Below are 21,462 nucleotides of genomic sequence, written 5' to 3' on the forward strand. Positions count from 1 at the left end.
AGGACCTGACCTCTGCTGCAGACTCGGCAAAGTCAGCCCCCCTCACTGCACACACACATGCTACAGCCTAGCCACACCCACACAAAGCAGAATAAAAGTGTGTGTCTGCGTGTGGTAGACAACATGATCACCGTAATTCCTGTGTATCCTGATGCTTCCCTGTTTAATTTACACGCTCATTACAGCAAGCTGAAAACCCCCAGGAGGGATTTCAGAGTAGCCGACGAGCCGGGCTCAGGTCAGAACTGCAGATTCTGCACTTTCTTTGAAACCTAACACCTCTGTGTCCCTCTCCTAGTTTATCCCCAACATCTACTATCCTTCCCTCCAAATATATATATCTATACATCGACTAAGAACGAACCTCTGCCAATGACACAACCTCTTCAATACCTAATCACCCAGCCTGCCGTGGCTCAATGTTGAGTCCAATGAATCCTCTTGTTAGACACGCAGGATCTTTGGCTCACAGCTTTATTCGTATTTCTCCCTCTTTCTCCTCTTTTTTCCATCCACTTACTGTGGCTACATCCACTTTAATGCTCGATTGTGCATTCAGAATAGATATTACCGTCACGTCCATGGGGTTTTGTGCCATGTTTTTAGTTCCTGTTTAGTTTTATCATGTTTTAGGTTGTTTATGTTTTGGTTTTTTAATTTCATGTTTTAGCCATGTCTTGTATTTAGTTTACCATTGTCTTCCCCACAGTTTATCTGTGATATGTTCAGAGAATATAAACCCAGCAGAGCTCTTAGATCCAAGGACTCAGGTCAGCTGGTCCAGTCCAGAGTCCAGACTAAACATGGAGAAGCAGCATTTAGCTGTTCTGCTGCAAACAAGTGGAACAAACTGCCAGTGGAGATTAAAGTTTCACCAAATGTAGAAATTTTAAAATCCAGGTTAAAAACATTTCTTTTCTCATGTGTCTATGCATGAAATATCTTTTAACTTATCTAGACTGTTGCTTGATTTTAAATTCATTTAAATGATTTTATTTGCTCTCTTTATATTATTTTATGTATTTTTAATGCTTCTTGCACTCCCTGCTGCAATGCTTTTATTTTATGTAAAGCACTTTGAACTGTTTGTACACGAAATGTGCTATACAAATAAATTTGATTTGATTTGATTTGATTTATGTTAGCTCATTAGTTGTCACTCACATCACCTGTTTGTTATTGTCACCAGCTGCACTCAGTCACCTATCACTCCCAGGCTGTGTTCGAAACCGCATACTACAGACTACATACTACATACTAAATACTACATACTTGCATACTGATCGATCAGACAGTATGCAGAGCGTTTTCCCACAATGCATTTCGTTCCTGCCCGAGCCGAAATCAGCCGGCCTGAAGCTGATTTCGCTTAAGCTCTAAACTCTGTAAACTTTAGCAACATTTGAAACATTTTCAGGTGAGAAAGTAGTCGTTTAGATCGCCAACGTGTTGAAAACCTGACAAAATACCGGCTATTTACAATTTTGTTCCCACGAATTCGGCGCTACTAAAGCTAGCCGCAGTGAGCAGCGCACTTCTGGTTATTTTCACAGAATAAAATACCCGTTGCCTTTTATCACAGGGAAAGCCATTACGATACAATTGGTGCTTTTGTTTTGAAAACCGGAAATGAACCTACCCTCGTTGTAGCTAGCTTGAAACTGCCGTTTTGACAGGAAATGACGATCGGCGACGTCACATTACGTTGCATCTTGGGTAGTTTTAGTATGAGTAGTAACCTCATGATGCATACCCAACATTTCGGCGAATCTAGTATGCATCCGGGAAAAAAGTCAGTACGAGTCGTAGGAGTAGTAGGAGAAGTATGCTGTTTCGAACACAGCCAAGGACTTATCACAATGGCCGGTGTTAAGTTGGTCAAGGACAGTACTTCCTCCCTCTCTTAAATGTTCAATGTATTTGTCCTTTTTATTGTTGCTGGGAACTTAGTACTCCTAGTATGCATCCGGGAACTTCTCAATTACTCAAACTCGCATACTAACTCAAAAAGTTAGTATGAGTAGTGGGAGTAGTAGGAGAAGTATACGGTTTCGAACACAGTCCCAGTTCCCTATTTAGTTTCCAGGTTTCCTCATTGTGTTTCCCAGATCCTACACATCAGTATCATTCATGCCACGCCAAGTTAAGTATATTATGTCAAGTCAAGTTCTTTGTTTTTTCTCAGTCATAGTCATGTTCATGTATTTATTCCACAGTTTAGTCATGTTATCCGGCTCAGCCGCGCCTTTTGTTTTGTCTTAAGTTGATAATAAACCCAGTTTTCCTTTTTACATCTCTGACTTTATGGTCCATATCTCTGCTGTTACCTTTAAGATGAAAGTACAGTGCAGACATGATGTCGCAACTTAAAATAAGCTGCTTATTACAGCTTTGCTTCAAGCGTGCTGAACCTTTCAGCCACTGGCAGATTTAAGTTTTAGTTATCGCCGATTACTTTAAAGGAGCCAGCTTGTAAATAAGAGCACTTAACACACTGCAGCCCCCCTGTCTTTCGTAGGAACAATGCATCAGTGCAGCTCCTCATTAAAATCCCGGCCGTGACCTTTTCAGAGCTCACAGCCGAGTCACAAAATGCCACAGATGATGTTGCGCAGAGTGTTTGCGATGTCGAGCTGCAGCAACACCAGACACAAAGCAGAGATCAAACACCTTCTTCTGCTCGTCAATCTTTCATCCCCTTCCCTCCGCTGCTCGCCCCGACTGTAGCTCCTTACCGGTGATTTATCAGTGATGGTGCACGTTTTGTCACACTGCCTGGGTATTAAGGTGCCTTCGTGTGTCAAAGATGACAATAAATCCTGGACGTGAGGGTTCAGCACACTAATTGAACATCCTTCACATGTGGGGACTAAATTTCGTCGCAGCTTTGGGAAGAGATGTTGGGATGGAGGACGGCTGCAGCCTCCTGGGATTAAATGTTTCTTCAGTTCTGCTTTCTTTTTTTAAACTCTTTATTTATAGTACAAAACATTGAACAATTACACTTTCAAGGTCCGGGGGTGGTCAGTATTTTCGAAAGTCAGAATATCATACACAACACGTTAAAACAGTCTCACTCATTGCCCAAATAAGCCATTTCTGGAGTCGGATTGAGTAAGTCATTTGCTCCAGGACATGCAGTTTGTTTTATACTATCAACAAAAGTATCTGTAGTGGGGGCATTTTTCTGGAGCCAACATTTTGTGATGGCTTTTTTACTTGCTGCCAACAAGACCCTAAGAAGGTAATTATCAGCTTTACTCAATCCATCTGGAATATTTCCAAGATAGAGAGTCAGGAATGATACATTGATATTGAAAGACAGAACCTTTGAAATGATATTTGCCACTTCCCTCCAGAAAATCTGCAGTTAGAAAATATTTGTTAGAAGGAAGCACACCTGACCTAGTAGCTGTAGCAAATATAAGACTCAGCTCCCTGGTGATTCTGGCATTTTGCTTCTTTTTTTTATGAGCTCCTACTGCAGTACTTGTTTTTGTTCTCCAACACAACCTAAAAAGTGTCCCAGCACCGGTTTAATTCAGCTAATATCTACTGCAAGGGTGCAACACAGGGACTCGATCTGATAACGTAATATGGAGCAGGGCTCAGGAGTGTGTCCGATTTAGTCTGATGATCTTCATTTTGAGATCCATAGTGATGAAGAGAGGGCGTTATTAAGACACGTCTGTTAGACGAGCAGCAGGAGAGGAGAGCTTGTTTTCATGTCTCAAACTTCTGAAGCCAGACAAACACCACGCTGCCCTTTGATATTCTCTACATTTGAAGGGTTTTGTTAGAGTTTCTGTGCATTTGGAACCAATAAAAAAGTTTGTTTTTTGTATCAAACAGTGTTAAATATCAGTCATTTTGGCTATACCCACATTAATACATATTTGCTGCTCCATCATTGGTCTATTTTCCACTGACTGAGGGTCAAACTGTAAGAAAAAGCCATCTCTTTACATAAAGAAACCCATAAATTTGATGACCAATTCAGAAAAGTAGGCCTTGCATCATTCAGACACTTGAGGGAACGATAACAACCAACGCAAAAGCCTCATTGATGTCAAGTTAAAGGGATAGTTCGCCTCTTTTGACATGAAGCTGTATGACATCCTGTCACGCCCATGAGATTTTCCCCATGTTTTAGGTTGTTTTATGTCTCGGTTTTTGAGTTCATGTCTTGTATTTAGTTTACCATTGTCTTCCCCACAGTTTCTGTTTGCTCATTAGTTTCACTCATGTCACCTGTTTGTCATTGTCCCCAGCTGCACTCAGTCACCTATCACTCCCAGTTCCCGATTTAGTTTCCAGGTTCCCATGTCTTTTTGTGAGATCTTTTCCTTGATTTTCACCCCTTCATGCCACGAAGCCACAAAGCTAAAGTTAAGTGTTTTGTTTTGTTTTTGTCATGGTCCTGTTCATGTTTTGATTTCACAGTTTAAGTCTTGTTATCTGGCTCAGCAGCGCCTTTTGTTTTGTCTTAAGTTAATAATAAACCCAGTTTTCCTTTTTACATCTCTGAGTCCGCATCCGTGTCCTGCCACCCACCCCGCCTGACACATCCAATATTAGCAATATCATTTATGACATGATATTTTGGATTAACAAACTTAAAAAGTGTCTAAAAAGGGTCCCCGGAGGGTTAATTGAATTAATTGAAGCAGGACCCAAAAGCCAGATGTTGGTGGGTGTCAGTGGGTTTTCTGACTGGTGTGAAAACCGGGCTGAAGTCAGATGATGATTCTCTGAGAGTTCACAGCAGAAAAAGTCCTGGTTCAGCTCATTTTTAATGTTTACAGACTAACCATGAAGGCAGCTCTAGATGAGGATAAAAAACAAACAAAACAAACCCACCTTTGTTGTTATTGTGTGCTAGTGCTTTATCGATAAAATCAGCCCCCTCCTCAAAGAAGGCACTGAGGTTGAACTTTGCCGTATCGTTGGCCTGGATGCCGTGGTACGTGATGCCCGTGCCGGTGTAGAACTCCACGCTCGTGTTGACGTGCATGAAGGAGGTTCCCTCCGCCACGTTCAGGATGTGCGTCACTCCAAGTTTCTGCAGACGCATCGTGTTCTGGGCAACAAACCTGAGTACGAGAGGGGGGGATAGAAGATTACGACTGAAAAATACATCAAAATAAATCACTTAGTGGGTCGCTGATGCCTGTAAGAAGCCTGCTGCGGACCTTAAGGAGCCAAACGGGATGCTTTTTCTCTCCAAACCCACAGTGCTTCTGTTTGGGGGGGGTAATATAAAACTTCTTTGCTTTCTTACGGCACAAAACAATGCAGCAGAACTGCGAATCCGAGACAAATAACAGCTCTAATACAAACACACGAGGAAAAGGAGGACGTCAGCACATTTCACTGACAACAACGATGCAGAAATATCACATTTCTGGATACAAAGTGATAGTGAGTATCTGCAGGGAGTCGTGGATGCAGCTCTGCATAATGCTCAAACAAGCAGGAAATCCCAAACTGCCAAGCCTATCAGCAGCTTCAAGTCCCTCCATGCACGTTTTTCTCAATTCACAAACCGGCTGATTGTTTATTAAATGATTTAACCAAATAAATGAAAGAGAAAGCAGCGTCTCTCGTGAGTTTAAAACAGAAGCTACATGTTCGTAGCTCAGCATACCCACATAAAAGCTGCGTAACATTTGCACTTTGCCTGTTACGATGTGCCAGATATCTTCAGTTAGATCTTTATTTGCATCTTTTATTCGTTGCTATAAGACAGAAAAGCTGCAATGAGAGAATGTTTGGCATTTTAGCTCAATTAATCATTCTTTTCAGCCTTAATTTCACACACACACACACATCTGTTTCTATAATTAACTGGAGTTCATTTTTAAGGCCAAGTGATCCATTATAAATAGGTTTTCTAAACAAATATATTTTGGTGTTTCACCTTCCCGGCTCACTGGGACGGTGAGCGGCGGCTTCATTTACGTGAAACATTGTGCAGATTTTATCTGGGGTTGTTGAACATTCTTACGCATCAGCACGAGGAAGAGCCTCTTTACTCAACTGTCCTTTTCAACAAAGCCAGCTCTATAAATGACTCGTGTCCTTTTGTGTAATTAGTCTCCTCGTCTCCTCTCTCTTCTGTCCTCCGGCCCGCGACACAAAAATCAATCGCAGCTAAATATTTTGAAAACAATCTCACTTCCTGAAACGCTTCCTAAAGATAGAGGATGGAGGAAGTGAGGATGCACCTGCGTATCCTTTAAAGTTAAGTCAAAGCAAACATAAATACACAGTCAGGCTTTGCCACATCATGTGTAATTTAATGCCGCTTTAATGCCTCTTTACCTCCTGCACTCGCATCGCTGGTGGGAGGAATAAGGCTGAGAATATCCTTCCTTTTTTACGACGCATCTGTGGGCTTTTCACAGCTCCCTCATATATCCGGCGTTTGTTGAGCACATCTTCAGAAATCAACACAACGGGCACACAAGAGACAATAAAAAGGTGACCGGTAGAAGCAAGGAAGGGGGAAAGCTCCATGCTTACATGCTTGAAATACACAAGCCCTTTGCTGTGAGTCTGGTATTTAACCTGGTGGGGAAATCCTCCTCTAACAGTCATCGTGCTCAAAAAATGTGAACAATTTACGCTGACAGCAGAGCAGGATCCCTGCATGACCTCACGTATGTTTCACGGCCAGAGACGAACAATTAGGACTAGAAGAAGGCATAAAGGTTGTAGAAATTGAGAAATGGGATAACGGTGTTGGGACCAGTCTTTACGCCTTGCAGTGGTCGACAGACTAAATTGTCTCGACTGTTAACGCACGCATCCGTCTATGTCAACTGGTAGATCAACGCTTTTTATTGTGTTTTTATATAGGATGTATTTTAGAGTGTTATTTTATCTGTGACCTGAAGATTGTTTTGTGGAGATTGTGTTGCACGATGTGTGGTGGACGTTTTGCATGCAATTGACATTTTAATGCTGGACTTTTCTTCACTGAGCTGAAAGCAATTTATCTGACCACACCCTCGCCCCGTCTCACTGGCTTGGGGAGGTGAACGGTGGTGATGAGGGATTTTATCCCAGGACGGCGGCGAGGTGGCGAGGACAAGGGCTATGTTCGAAACCACATACTGCATACTCATCGATCAGACAGTATGCAGAGCGTTTACCCACAATGCATCTCGCTCCTGCCCGAGCCGAAATCAGCCGGCCTGAAGCTGATTTCACTTAAGCTCTGAACTCTGTAAACTTTAGCAACATTTGAAACATTTTCAGGCGAGAAAGTAGTCGTTTAGATCCCCAACGTGTTGAAAACCTGACAAAATACCGGCTATTTACAATTTTTGTTCCCACGAATTCGGCGCTGCTAAAGCTAGCCGCAGTGAGCAACGCACTTCCGGTTATTTTCACAAAATAAAATACCCGTTGCCTTTTATCATAGGGTACAATACAATTGGTGCTTTTGTCTTGAAAACAGGAAATGAACCTACCCTCGTTGTAGCTAGCTTGAAACTGACGTCTTGACAGGAAATGACGATCGGCGACGTCACGTTACGTTGCATCTTGGGGAGTTTGAGTATGAGTAGTAACCTCATGATGCATACACAACATTTCGGCGAATCTAGTATGCATCCAGGAAAAAAGTCAGTATGAGTCGTAGGAGTAGTAGGAGAAGTATGCTGTTTCGAACACAGCCAAGGACTTATCACAATGGCCGGTGTTAAGTTGGTCAAGGAAAGTACTTCCTCCCTCTCTTAAATGTTCAATGTATTTGTCTTTTTTATCGTTGCTGGGAACTTAGTACTCCTCTCTGTCCTTTGAGGTGTAGTGGCGGGCCCGGCCACTTGGCGGATGTTTGCGGACTGGACCTTGAAGCCCATTTGAAGACTCCTTGGGCCGTTGACTGCAGCACTTTATTTTTTTAGCCTCTTACCTTTTTTTATCCTCTTTTATTTGATATTTTAATTAGGGGTGTGCAAAATAATTGTCATGACGATGCATCGCGATTCTAATTTTCGCGATCTACTGCATCGATTCTGGACGCCAAGTATCGATTATTTAAAAAAATATATATATATATTTTTTTTTTTATGCCTTTAATGATAGGACACGTGTAATTGATGCATTTCGCTGCAAGGGATGTTTGCAATATATATATATATATATATTTTTTTAATAGTTTTATAAAGCCTATGCACTTTTTTTGTCTGTACTGATCATCCCTATTTTGTTATTTTAAGTTTTATAAAACTTAATCACTTTTTGTGATGAGTGTGTCCAGTAATAGTACTATTTGTGTCCAGTAATATTTGTTTTAATGGCAATACCTCCAAAAGTTGTTTCAATAAATACAGTTATGAATTGATTTGCTTTGAGTTATGTATCAATTGAAGACACTATCCAGATCATACACAGCCAGTCAGCCACTGGTAATGGCTGTATTTTTTTTTTTTAAGTATGTTCAGTGAAAATATCGCAATGCATCGCGATGCATCGCAATAATTCAAGTATCGTGATGCATCGTGATAGAATCGCATCGTGGCATGTGAATCGTGATTCGAATCGAATCGTGACTTCTTTGCCAATACCCACCCCTAATTTTAATGGTTTTAACCTATAGCTTTTTATTATTTCTGATCGGCGCATTTTATTGTTTTTTTTTTAGCCTACTGCTTATTTGGTTTTAGTCTACACTGGAAAAAAAATCAAAGTCTTACCAAGTATATTTGTCTCATTTCTAGTCAAAATATCTCATTACACTTAATATAAGACACAACTGCCTAACAAGTACTATTTCAGCCAGATATAGGGACTTGTTTGAAGACAATACATCTGGAATATCTTGTTAAATGAAAAAGTCTTGAAAACAAATTATTTTGAGTCACATATCATATAAAACAAGCTTTTTTTTTTTTTACATTTGAAGAGGTTTTTAAGCTAATTTCAAGATCACTTTTAACTCAAAAGTCCCAAATATCACATCTTATTTCAAGAGATCTTGACAAGCCGATTTTCACTAGTTCCATTGGCAGATTTTTTGCTTATTTCAAGCAAAACGTCTTGTATTTGTTGTTTTTCTCACTTATTTTTGGAGGGGCATTTTTTCCAGTGTACTGTCTTTTATATTTGATCTGGAATAAATATCACCGTGAATTCCAAATTTCTGTGGCTGCCCATTTCTCAACAGTGAAATCTCAGGCTGGTGTCGCTTATCTATCGATATTTAATTTTGGAACCCGCATACGTGTGACATCTACTCTCCAGGTGCATTTGAGCTGAAGCCACACTGCACAGCGCTGGCCTGATATAGATGATCCTAAAGCAGTGCATGTTGGCTGGAAAATCGTGCCTGACTTCTGCTAATGCCTGAGAAGGTCATGAGTCAACTCTTCTTTGATTGGCTGAGTACCTAGGTGATGCTTTATTAAGTCATTTTTATTCCCAGCTCCTTCATTTGGTTAGCTTCTCAGAAAACAGATGTAATAAACCTTCTCTTTCTGTCAGGAAAGCTGTCAGAACAGTTCACCTAAACAGTCTCTTTACTGTTACTGGAAAAGAAGTCGAGCCTTTGATGATCCTTTTTCTTAATCTTCTTTAATCGTATTTATTTTCACCCTCCTGGTGAAGTGATTTGGTATAATTCTGCAGAAAAAAAAAATCACAAAGAAAGCAGAGCTTAAGCCGTATTGACCTCAAAATCAGCCGCTTGTTCATGGTAGTAAACTGTGTCCGACTCGTCTATTTACGCCTCTTCTGTCGGCGACAGATCTCATCGGCACTCAAAGTGAGCAGGCTAACCGGTTTGTAACACACAAACTCCCAGATTTACACCAAGTTCTTTTTTTTTTTTTCTTTTTTATTGACATTGTGCATACATCTTGTATCTCTTGTCTGTCCTAAATGCCAAAGTGGTATTTTTGTTTTATGTCTAAACGATGAAAAGAGAACCAAACAACAACAACAAACACAAGAATGTGTAAAAAGTGGGGAGTGATCCTTTTTATATGGCATAGTTACTGATTTGTAAAAATAAAATCAGGCCTATGGGGCGTGACATACACTAGTTGACCCAGTTTTCCCAATATGAGGCAAATTTCTCCAGTTTAAGATTAACAAATGCTGTTATTCTCTCCATTTTATATATATATGTCCATTGTGATGTCCATCCATATGTTGACAGTTGGGCTCTCTTGTGAAAGCCATTTCCTGGTAATATTCTTTTTGCAAGCCATTAGCAGGATATTTATGAGGTGCTTATCTCTTTTCAGCCATCCCTCAGGTATGTGTCCGAAAAACATAGTATTAATTTCGAGGGGTATTTCGCATTTGAAGATGTCCTGTAGGGCGTTGTGTATCTCTTTCCAATAGTCCTTCATGCCCGGGCAGTCCCAGAAAATATGATAATGGTTTGCATTTTGATTTCCACAGTTCCTCCAGCAGACTGAGGAGTTATTGTCATAGTGAGATTTCTGGGAGGGTGTAATAAAGTACCTAATCAGGCTTTTCCAGCCAAACTCCCTCCACTTCTGTGAGCTGGTACACATCCATTGATACCTCCATATTGTTGTCCATTCTTCTTCAGATATAGTTATTCCTATATATAACTATATCTATATATGATGTTGAATGTGATTTCAAATTCGACAGACCCTTATATAAGCATGAAACAGTTCTATCAATAGTTTCAGAATTATAGGCTTTTGTAAACAGTTCAATCAAACATGTGCCAATCTTTGTTACATTTTTCATCTTCGTATCAACGTAGTGCCGCAGCTGCAGATATCGATAGAAGTCTTGTTTTTCCAATAAATGTGTCCTTTTAAGCGTTTCTAAACTGAGCATTTTTCCATCTTTCATTACCCTGCATAAGGCTGTTATACCCTTAGCTATCCAATCTTTGAATTTGGAGTCCAATTTATTAGGTGTAAACACTGAGTCATAGGCGCACCATTTAAGAACTGTAATATCACTCTCGAGTTTATGTTCCTTTATGATAGTTTTCCATGTTTACCAAGTTCTTTCTTAAAGGGATTCTTGTTGGGTTTCCTCTGACTGAAACCGGCCTCATTGCCCCCCAAATCAGCGTCCAACCATAAACACAAGTCCTGCAGTCGGGTCCAGCACGTGCTGGAAGAGTCTGTGAGACGTCCAACAAACCAATGTCAACATTTTAAGAGCCGTCGACAGAGAACAGCGTGAAAACTGCGCGACAAAAGTCCACTCAGAGTGGAATTATGAGGCAGAGAAGAAGAAGGAGGCGTAAAAAATAAAAGTGAAGCACATCTCCCTCTACTTCCCGGGCACAATAAATGCATTTCTGCTTAGCTCCTGCTCTAATAAACGTTTCCTTTAAGAGGTGCAAGGCAGCATATCAGATCTATACAGCAAACAAACTACAACAAAGCGAAACAAGATGTTGGCTGCTCTAGCCTGTCTGGCCCAACGCCTGTGTCCACTGTTACCGTCCAGCCTGGCTGGAGGCGCTGCCCATTGATTGTGAATAAAATGCCTCTTTGAGTATCAAGGAAACAAGTTGTATCGAGCTTTTATGGGGGCACTTAATGTCACTAATTAAACATAATTTATGTTTAAACGGCCCCACGTTGTCGTTACACAGAGGAAAACACTGCATGGCGACACCAAATGTAGAAAAATAAAGACGTAAAGTGGAATGCTTTGTGGGGTTTGTGAGCTGTATGCATGTTGTTTAAAATCTTCCAAAAGCTGCATTTGTGTTCAGAATCATAAATCTGTGAGGCCCTCAGCCTGACAGCTCTGTGTGCTTTTTATTGCTATATCTGCTTAAAGTCGATATGAGGCTGCTGAAGCGAGGCTGGGTGACCCCCCGGGCAGCTCCCAAGAGATGGTGGCAGCGAAGCCCCCCCCCCCCCCCCCCCCCCAATAACTAATAAAAAACCCTGAGATGAAACAGCCCATCTGCCTGTGTGCCAGCTAAAGGGCAAACCTGTGATGAAGCAAAGCAAACAGCCCCTCAATTTCATTCACAAAACTCTCATGTGTGTTCCGTCTGAGCTATTTTCCATAAATGATTCAATAAATGCTTAAAAGCACGAGAGCCTGAATGCAACGTGAAGGAGGCAGAATGTAGTAAAGTGGCAGCGTGCACACTTACTGTACTTCTACGCGGCGCGATGCAGAGGCAGGCCGGGTTTGAGTTGGGTTGGCAGCCAATGGCTTCCCTTCCTGCTCGTGTCCCAGCCTCCTCACCCTGGGAGCCGCAGTCCCAACACATCCATTATTTAAGAGCAGCTTCACAAAGAGCAACCACACCTCGAGTCTGTCCCTGAGCAGCAGGCGGCGGTTTCAGAGTGCTGACTACAACCGATCTGAAAACAGTGCAAGTCGGCAAAGTGCAGTCATAATCCATTTATGAACAGGAGCGTTTCACAGACTAGTTGAATAAACACAAGTGCTGATCCAGTCGATGTCTTATTTATTGAAGTAACTCGCAAAAGAAGAAAAGAAAATTTCCAGTGTGTAACATTTAGAACAGAGATACTCATTGCGCGGCTCCTCAAGCTTTAATTGGCGGCTCGCACTTGCATAGTAGCTTATAACAATATGGTAACAATAACAATACATTTTTTCAAATAACACACAGCGAATACGGCACAGTATTAAGTATTTTTATTAAGTTTTCATTTTTGTAGTATTAAGTGTTTTTATTAAGTATTAATTAAGGCTTAATGGTGTTTCCTAAAGGGGGGGACTGTTAAACCTGGTAACGTAGCCCGCTTAAACCACCTCACACTTGACAGCAGTGCACGCTAGCTCCTTTAGCCAGCGCAAGATGCAGGCACAATGGATCGGTTCTTAATTAAAAAAGGGCAAAAACCAGCACAAACACCATGCTCATCCTGAATGTCTCACTATGATTACAACAACAAACTACAAATACAACATGAAGAAAGTCAAGGACATGCATGCCAGCTTCCGCTCATCCCAGTATTAAGGTCAATGTGGTCTTAATTGAAAATGTATTGGCTGTGTTGTTTCTTTTTTTGTGGGATGTTTTATATGTAGAAATGCATATTTGCAAAAGGGGACTTTAGTACGTTGGTGTAAAAGTGGCTCTTCCCTTGATTTTGCTCTGCCAATGTGGCTCTTGTGGAAAAAAATAGTGAGTATCACTGGTTTAGAGGAACTTATACAAAAACTGAGTACACCCTGTTTTAATTCACACATGGTTGAGGAGGAATCTCCAGCGCTGCTTCAGCTCATTGAGGTTTGCAGCTTTGGTTTCTGCACAGCTCTCTGAAGGTCCCACCACAGCATCTCAGTCAGGCTGAGGTCTGGACTCAGACTGGACCGTTGCAACACCTTGATTCTTCTCTTCTTCACACATTCTGCTGTAGATCTGCTGCTGTGTTTGGGATCTTTGTCCTGTTGATGAGCCAGCTTAAGTCCAGCTTTAGCCTCACATCTGACTCTAGAACACTTTGGTATCCAGAGGAGTTCATGGTGGACTCGATGGCTGCAAGGTGCCCAGGTCCTGTGGCTGCAGAACCAGCCCAGATCATCAGCCCTCCACCGCCGTGCTTGACAGCTGGTGTGAGGTGTTTGTGCTGATATGCTGTGTTTGGTTTCCTCCAAACGTGCTGCTGTGCATTATGAGCAAACATCTCCACTTTGGTCTGGTCTGTCCAAAGGACATGGTTCCAGAAGTCTTGTGGTTTGTTCAGATGCAGCTTTGCAAACCTAAGCTGTGCTGCCATGTTCTTTTTAGAGAGAAGAGGCTTTCTCCTGCAGCCCTTCCACACAAGCCATACCTGTTCAGTCTGTTTCTAACTGTGCTGTCATGAACTTTAACCTTTAACATGCTGACTGAGGCCTGCAGAGTCTGAGATGTAGCTCCTGGGTTTCTGACCTTGGGGTGACCTCTAACCTTTAACATGCTGACTGAGGCCTGTAGAGTCTGAGATGTAGCTCTTGGGTTTTCTGACCTTGGGGTGACCTTGCTGGGACGTCCACTCCTGGGAAGATTGACAGCTGTCCTGAATGTTTTCCACCTGTGAATAATCTTTCTCTCTGTAGAACAATGGACTCAAAATAGTTTGGAAACGGCCCTTTAACCCTTCCCAGATTAATGGGCAGCAACAGTTGCAATAATTTCTGATGTCTTTCCTCCTTGGCATTGTGTTAACACACACTTGACCAGCAAACTGACTAAACTTGCTGATGATCAACTAAAGAAGCACATCGATTAGCAGCACCTGGCTGCTACTTACTATCTTAGTTCCTATGAAAGCAGTAAGACCGGTGCATTTCAACTTAGTTTTTAACCAAATATGTCACGTTTGGGGTTGTTTTTACCTCATTTTAAGACTCAGTAAGAACCAGATGGTTGGTTATCAGCCTTCATCTGTACAGCTTAAAAGGGGTATGACATACTGTACCTTCATCACTTTATCAAGTGTTCGTGTAGCATTATTTTTTCTTTACGTTATATGGCACAAGACTGGAGAAATAGCTACTATAGTACTATACAAGTATATTTAGAAAAGGTATAAGACATATTATAAAACTGGATGGGAACAAAGAATAATGCGAATCATCTGAAAATTCAGCCAACATTTGTGCTTCCCAGTTATTTCAGTGGTGTTTTCCTTTAATTTGCCACCAAGGTTTATGTATTTATTTGCACTAACCGACTCACATAATGAGTGTTGGGAGAAAGGAAGAGCTCGTTTTTAAACTAAAATCCGTTCTTTTGTTTGTCTCCAAATGACTAAAGCCAATAAACTGTGCTTAAAAGTGAATTTGAATGTATTGTCACAAATTTAAGTCTTTTAACTGTGCCATGACCTGAAAGAAATAACCGATTTACCACTAAAATCATATTTTAGAGCCTGAAAACAGTTAATGAGACAAACTTCCTGGGGGAGCCTGTCATAATGAATATTTTCCGGGCCAGATATATATATATATATATATATATACACACACAGTCATGAACTGTAAAAGAAGTATGTGTGATCTACTTTATTCATATCACTATTGCATTGGTTTGAGACCAACCACAGCCTACTAACAAGATACATCAGCACTGCAGAGGGCTTACCGGGTCTCAGAGGCGGGGAGAGTGGACACGTTACTGGCCTTAATCAACAATCAATATCACCTCTCTGTGCCCGAGACACCTGCAATATCACATTGCATTGCACTGCGCTTTAACACCTGTTAGGACGGAGGGTGACACAAATAAACTAATTATATATCCCCTAAGGCCGGCTGAAGAGCATATTCAGCGATTAGAGAAAACTCTGCTCTCCATCAGGCATCAAACCGCCATCCTCAAAGATCATGAAGATGACAGCACATAAGAGTCTCTCGGCTTTTCCAGACTGCAGTTTTTGTCTGATGAGCTTCAGCTGCACACAGGGCTGCCAGCACTTTGTTTGGAGCCTTGGACCCGGCAGACAGGCTCGTTCGGATTGATTTTTGTTGTAGCACCGAGCTACAGGAACATTCCAACACTCGTGATGAACTGCACGGAGACAACAAGCCTCTCAGGGGTCATCTCTGGATATCTCCTCTGCCACAAATACACACCAACAACACTGTGAATCATTCTGTAAAATCTCAGAATTAAAAAACAACAACAGCGTCCAGACAAAGCAAACCAAAGACTGTAAATAAGGCAAAGATGGACCGCTTTTCTGAAGCCTGGAGTAATGCCTCTTGGTTCCTTTTGGAGCAAGAAAAGATGACATTTGGATTGGGAAGTGGTGCTTTAAACGTTTCTTTGAGGCCAAACACATGCTTAATTATAGGAGTATTTTCAAAAAGTTAGAGGAAGTTAACCTGGCCGATAACACCACAATGACACGTGGAAGGAGTTTGGATTTCAGTGGTGACTGAAGCTGGAAGCTGGAGACGTTTTGGTGGCTGTCAGTGTTCATTCATAAAGAGCTGTAATTTAGGGCTTCTGTTCATCTGAACTGGAACACATTTAGACCTTAAGAAACGTTCCATTTGACATGCATCTTGGTTGCAATTTTAAAAAAAACAGGGATCTAATGTAATGTGTTATATGATCATAGAAATAATGCAACGGTTGACCTAGAAGGAGGAGGAAGTCTACATGAAATAAATCTGCAAATAACTTGATATTTGATCATTTTCAAGCAAAATGAAGCTTTGAAAAACCAGAAAATCCATCTCATGCCGTCTCATTTTTCTACATTCTTTCTCTTCAAACCACTCTGTGCCTTTAATGGGTCGGCTGAGCTGATCAATAGTCTTGCTCCCCATCACATCCATCAGCTCTCCAGTATCATTATTCAGCCCATGCTCCTCCACGGACAGCAGACACATCTAATATCATAATTACCCCTTTAAAATTCGGGTTTTCACAATGAAGTGTGATGTTTCTTCAACTTTCCTGCTGCTGCTCTAACGGTTGGCATTTAATATCTAATGCAGGAACAAATAGAGGAACCGGCGCCATGATTTCATCACTGACTTTTGCCATAATCAGAGAAATATATCAATTTTTTGGTAAAGCGATAGTGGGGTCTAGTGTCAACACTCCTAATGAGTCCCTGGTTCATTTCACACCAGTTGAATGCTTACAACTTCAACAAAACATCATTAAGCGGCTTATTTCCAACCAGTTTCCACTGGGACAGACTCATTATGGCAAATATATATAAAAAAAAAATACAATACCTGACATTGTGTGCACGGAGAATGTGGGCTAGAATGATTTTACATTTTATATCCAATCTGTGCAGGAAGCAGCTGAAATATGGTTTTACTGGAACACAAGGTAATAAATTTCTAACAAGTCAGCATGTTCATTACAAAGCCGATACAATCAAACTAACCAACAACGGTGGATTTATGGTTCTGCCAGTAGCAAACATACTGTATATAAACACTACATACACTGCTTTTATTGCATGGTCCATAAGAATGAGGACAGAGGCACGTTTTTTTTTATCATTTTGTGTCTGTTCGCCACCACAGTAGATCTCAAATGAACCAAGATGTGAGTAAAGTGCTTCAATTGAACTATATTGAACAAAAAATAACTTGATAAGTTGTATCCTGGCCATGTGTGGCCTGTTTCCTCGTTATATCACGTTATATCTCTCCGCTTTATCCCACAGATCTCAAATAAATGCAAACAATATAAATTAGAGCGTTGAATCGACATAATTAGCTTTCTTATCTAGAGAAAACCAGAATAATTGACTCTTGATATCTATAAAACAGCATGAAATAATCATTATCGCTTTTCTCAGCTATATTATTCTTAAAGCCCTTTAACCAGAGCTGGAAAGACTTGGTTCTCGGTTGGTTTTTGTTCCCCAAAGCCACAGTTACAATGCGCTGCAAGTGATTCATTTGTGCGATAATGAGCTTATTCACTAAAAAACAGTGGTTTGTGCTTGATGTGTCGAAGAAGATCAGCGGTAAATATTTGCAGCCTGTCAATACGTTTGTAATAAACACAAAGAATCAGACACACAACACAAATATATGCTTTTGACCTTTTTGTTTTTAAGTAAATGTCCCAAAATTAAAAAGTTCTAGGTCTCTAAAACTGCTTTTTGTGTTCATTTTGCTCCTCAGACAAGATAATTCGTGTTCCGGGCCCAATTTTCTGACTTTTTATCACATTTATTAACCTAGAAAATAATATGTAGACTGATAAATTACACATTTTGTCAGCTGAAGCTAAAAAAAAAAACGTTTGTAAATATCACGTTTAAGCTAAAAGTCAAACACCAGTTTATACACCTTATTATGGCTGTATCTGACTACTTAATCTATTATGTTTTCATTTCTAATTCGAAAATCCCTGAAGACGACATCAAAGCTACAAAATCTTCACTTCAAATGGATGCGTTTGGTTTTATTTTGCTTTTTCGCAAGCTGGACGAGGTGATATTTGGCATTTCTGATCGATAAGTTATGAATATTTGATTTATTACGCAATAAGAAGCCAATTAAATTCCTCTCCACTGACCCATCAATTAATCAACACCATGTTTCCTCGCTAATATTTTCAATCTTTTTGCATTCCTTGCAAACACAAACCGATCACGACTGTCTTTATTGATCAGTGTGGTGGTTATTTTTTCCTTTAACTGATTTATGGACAGACTGAAATAAGACAGAAGCCTTTTTTATGGCTACTGTTTTGTTTGTTTGTTTGTCTTATTTTGGTCTAAATTCAGTTTAAGGCAACAGAAAAGCAGAAAATATTAAGAAACCAGCAGATATTTTCTTGGGAAATTGCAAAAAAAAAAAAAATCCTTAAAAACATTTGTAGATCATTTTCTACAATTGTAGAAATACGACCCTTTTCAGATTGTAGGTTTAATAGGTTGTAAAAGGTATGACAAGATATTTAGAAATAATATACAGAAAAGTCTAGGGAGAGAAAAGCATCCACTTTCTTTACATAATATATCTATAAAGTCTTAAAAGTATGTATTGCTTTAAGAAAAAATAAAGATTAACTTCTTTATTTCAACTGTATACCCACTACTGTTACATCTTTTTGCTCCTCTTAGTTCCACATCAGGACCACCTCGTGTTATTTCGTCAATTTGATGTGATAAAAGGTCAAAATAATGCCTTTTAGATGCGATGATCGCGGTGTCCCTGCAGCGCAGCTGGACCGTAAGGGGAGCGGCTTGATGAGGACGTGATTGCACGGCGGTGACACTAATGATGGAGGGGTTTCATTGAGTGAAAGCTGCCCTTAACATCCGAATTTCCCTGCTCTATAACGCTTAGTTTCATTATCCATCATCGTATCCGTGGTTATAATCGGGGTGTTGTTGGGTTACAGTGTCCAACCTGCCTTGTTATTGAGGCACACTTCGAGGACAGCCGGTTGTCCGTATTGGCAACAACAGGCTGCCGCTTCCTCCCCGGTGACAGCGGAGGCACCAAAACAACAAGCCCGCCCTACGTGCGTGCTGATCGGCATGCGACACTGTTGTGACTGTTGGTGTTTGTGGACGGGCTGAAAAAAAATAGAAGATAAAAAAACAAAAGAACAACAAAAAGGGAGGATGACTCACGCGTTGCCGATGTAGATTCTGGGGAAGACCTCGTTGAAGTGTTGTGTCGGCAGCTTGTACAAGCCGCTGCCGTCGGAGAGGAGCTCGTTGAGTTTCTGGACGGTAACCTCGAAGTCTGGAGCCGGGACGTCAGCCTGTGGAGGCGGCGGCGGCTGCGGCTGCTGCTGCTGTTTGGTGGGGCTCAGGTGTTTCTTCATGGCTCCTCTTCACACAGACTAATGTTAGATCACAATTAGTGTCAGACTCGTGAGCGTCTTCACCAGCATCTTCTCTCAGCGCGTGAGTCGTGCGCGCGCTGCTCCCTGTTCAGCAACCTGTCTCACGAGGCGGGAGCCCTACATTTCATTCCAACGGTGTCGAAAAGCGCGGGAGTTTTAAAAAGTGTTTCCGGTCTTACTTTCAGAATAAAAGATTATGTTTATCCAAATAAATAAAGATTTTTCTGTTCACACAACTAACCTTTTGTTTCAGCTTTAGATATTATTATTTTTCCTCTTTCTTGTCAGATTTATCTTTTTAGTACGGTAGAGTATTAGGGCCAGGCATAAGAAAAAATATTTATATTTTGCCTGTCGAGGATAAAGTCGACATGTTGAGATTAAAGTCGAAATGTCGAAAATAAAGTAATTAGATGATGGACCAGAGGAGTTGACTTTTTCGTCAAAAATTCAACTTTATTCTCAACATTTTGACTTTAATCTCGACGGGCAAAATATTATTATTTTTTCTTATGCCTGGCCCTAATACTCTTCCGTATGATAGATAGATAGATAGATAGATAGATAGATAGATAGATAGATAGATAGATAGATAGATAGATAGATAGATAGATAGATAGATAGATAGATAGATAGATAGATAGATAGATAGATATGACACATTAATTTCATATCACTAATCTTTTCCCGTCTTTATTCAACACATTTCCTTTAGGTGCATTTTTGTTTTCATATTTTCTTTTTTTTTCAGTTTTTCATTTTATTTCCTCCATTCAACAGTCTCCAGTCTCATATACTTTATTGCTTGTTTTAGCCTTAATTTTTGCAACTTCAGATCCGATTTCTTGAACAGTTTAAGACTTTATTCAGTTTCAACTATTATATTAACAGTTTCGGAAGTGTTGTGGATGTGATAGCAACAGAAAGGAGAACAGTGTCATGTGCAAATACAAACATGAAGAGGTTTGAAATCCTTACTCAAGTCTCTCTGGATTGGAAAAAATATATTAGTATGATGCAAAAGTCCATCATAGACAAAAGTGCACTGTTTGGCATAGATTTAAGATACCAGTAGAGGAAGAACATAATAATAATGGGCTTAAACAACATAAAATACTAGTTGGTATGTAGATAAGCTTGTTTTAATAGTCGGCAGGGCTCACAGCTAGAGTTTTACATCCTTATGGGCAGTTCAGGAAGGAGTTAATCTTTTTATCACTTATTATCTTTGGTGTCGCTTTGGATAAAAGCGTCTGCTAAGCGTCTGCATAAACATAAACATAAAGCACCAAAGTTTTGTCTTTTTTCTAAATAACAGACCTCGGATTAATCATGTATGACGGCCAAATATGGTGCCTTGCAGAACACCACCGTAAAGAGCTGCAGAGGAAAATGGCAATAAGTATAAGTCAAACTTTCTTTGTCTTGGATAGTCCTGAAAACTAGTGTTGACCTCAACACAATCCAGCTCTTTGTATATCATACCTGCCAACATCAATGTCAGGGTTAATATGCTCTAAGATAATAAAAGGATCTCATTCAAAGCCTGAAAACAGACGAATTGGGGCTTTTACAGTGAAACATTTGTGTCTGTAGTTTTGGATTTTCAGTATCAAATGTTGGTGATCTAAAAAAAAAAAACGAGCAGCAATTTACAATTTTATTTTTATTTATTTTATAAAAAAAAATTATATATTTTTTAAATTATATAAATTTTTATTATTATTATATAATATTATATTCATTTTATTTAGGCTAAAAACCTACTTATTTAGGATTGCTTTTAATACCCAGTAGTACGAAGACACTTTTATCTTATTTTATCTTATTCGATTTTGTTGTATTTTATTGCTTTCACTGTTCTTTTATTGATTTTTCTTATTCTTCTCTTTATTTATTACCTGCTGTAAAGCACTTTGGTACACCGTAAGGATTGGCTGTATGAATAAAGTACATTTACAAACCTACAGCAGCAGGCAATACTGAGCTTTTATTCTAAAGGAATTCTCTAATTTCCGGTTTTTGCTCCTGTGTTTGATCCTGTCTTGACACACCTCCCATCCTCCTTCACTACCTCCAGCAGACACACCCCACCTGCGGTCAGACACTCTGGAGACCGGCGCTAAACCCGAGGAGGACACACAACAGGGGTGAACCTTTAGGTGCTACTCGTAAGATGCTAAAATTAGGCT

The 21,462-nt window shown here is 40.2% G+C and overlaps 1 protein-coding gene across 1 annotated transcript in view; it reads right to left on the bottom strand.

Annotated features, from left to right (window-relative positions):
- Positions 1-21,462, bottom strand: part of dusp3a (dual specificity phosphatase 3a) — a 41,640-nt gene that overhangs the window by 5,920 nt on the left and 14,258 nt on the right. The window contains exons 2-3 of the mRNA XM_075457371.1: positions 19,053-19,267; positions 4,861-5,093 (exon numbers count right to left, since the gene is read on the bottom strand). Of these exons, the coding sequence (XP_075313486.1) occupies positions 4,861-5,093; positions 19,053-19,249 (430 nt within the window). The 5' untranslated portion in view covers positions 19,250-19,267. The remainder of the gene's footprint in view (positions 1-4,860; positions 5,094-19,052; positions 19,268-21,462) is intronic.

The sequence above is a fragment of the Odontesthes bonariensis genome, chromosome 23, assembly GCF_027942865.1.
Source record: "Odontesthes bonariensis isolate fOdoBon6 chromosome 23, fOdoBon6.hap1, whole genome shotgun sequence".
In the NCBI taxonomy this organism is placed as follows: Eukaryota; Metazoa; Chordata; class Actinopteri; order Atheriniformes; family Atherinopsidae; genus Odontesthes; species Odontesthes bonariensis.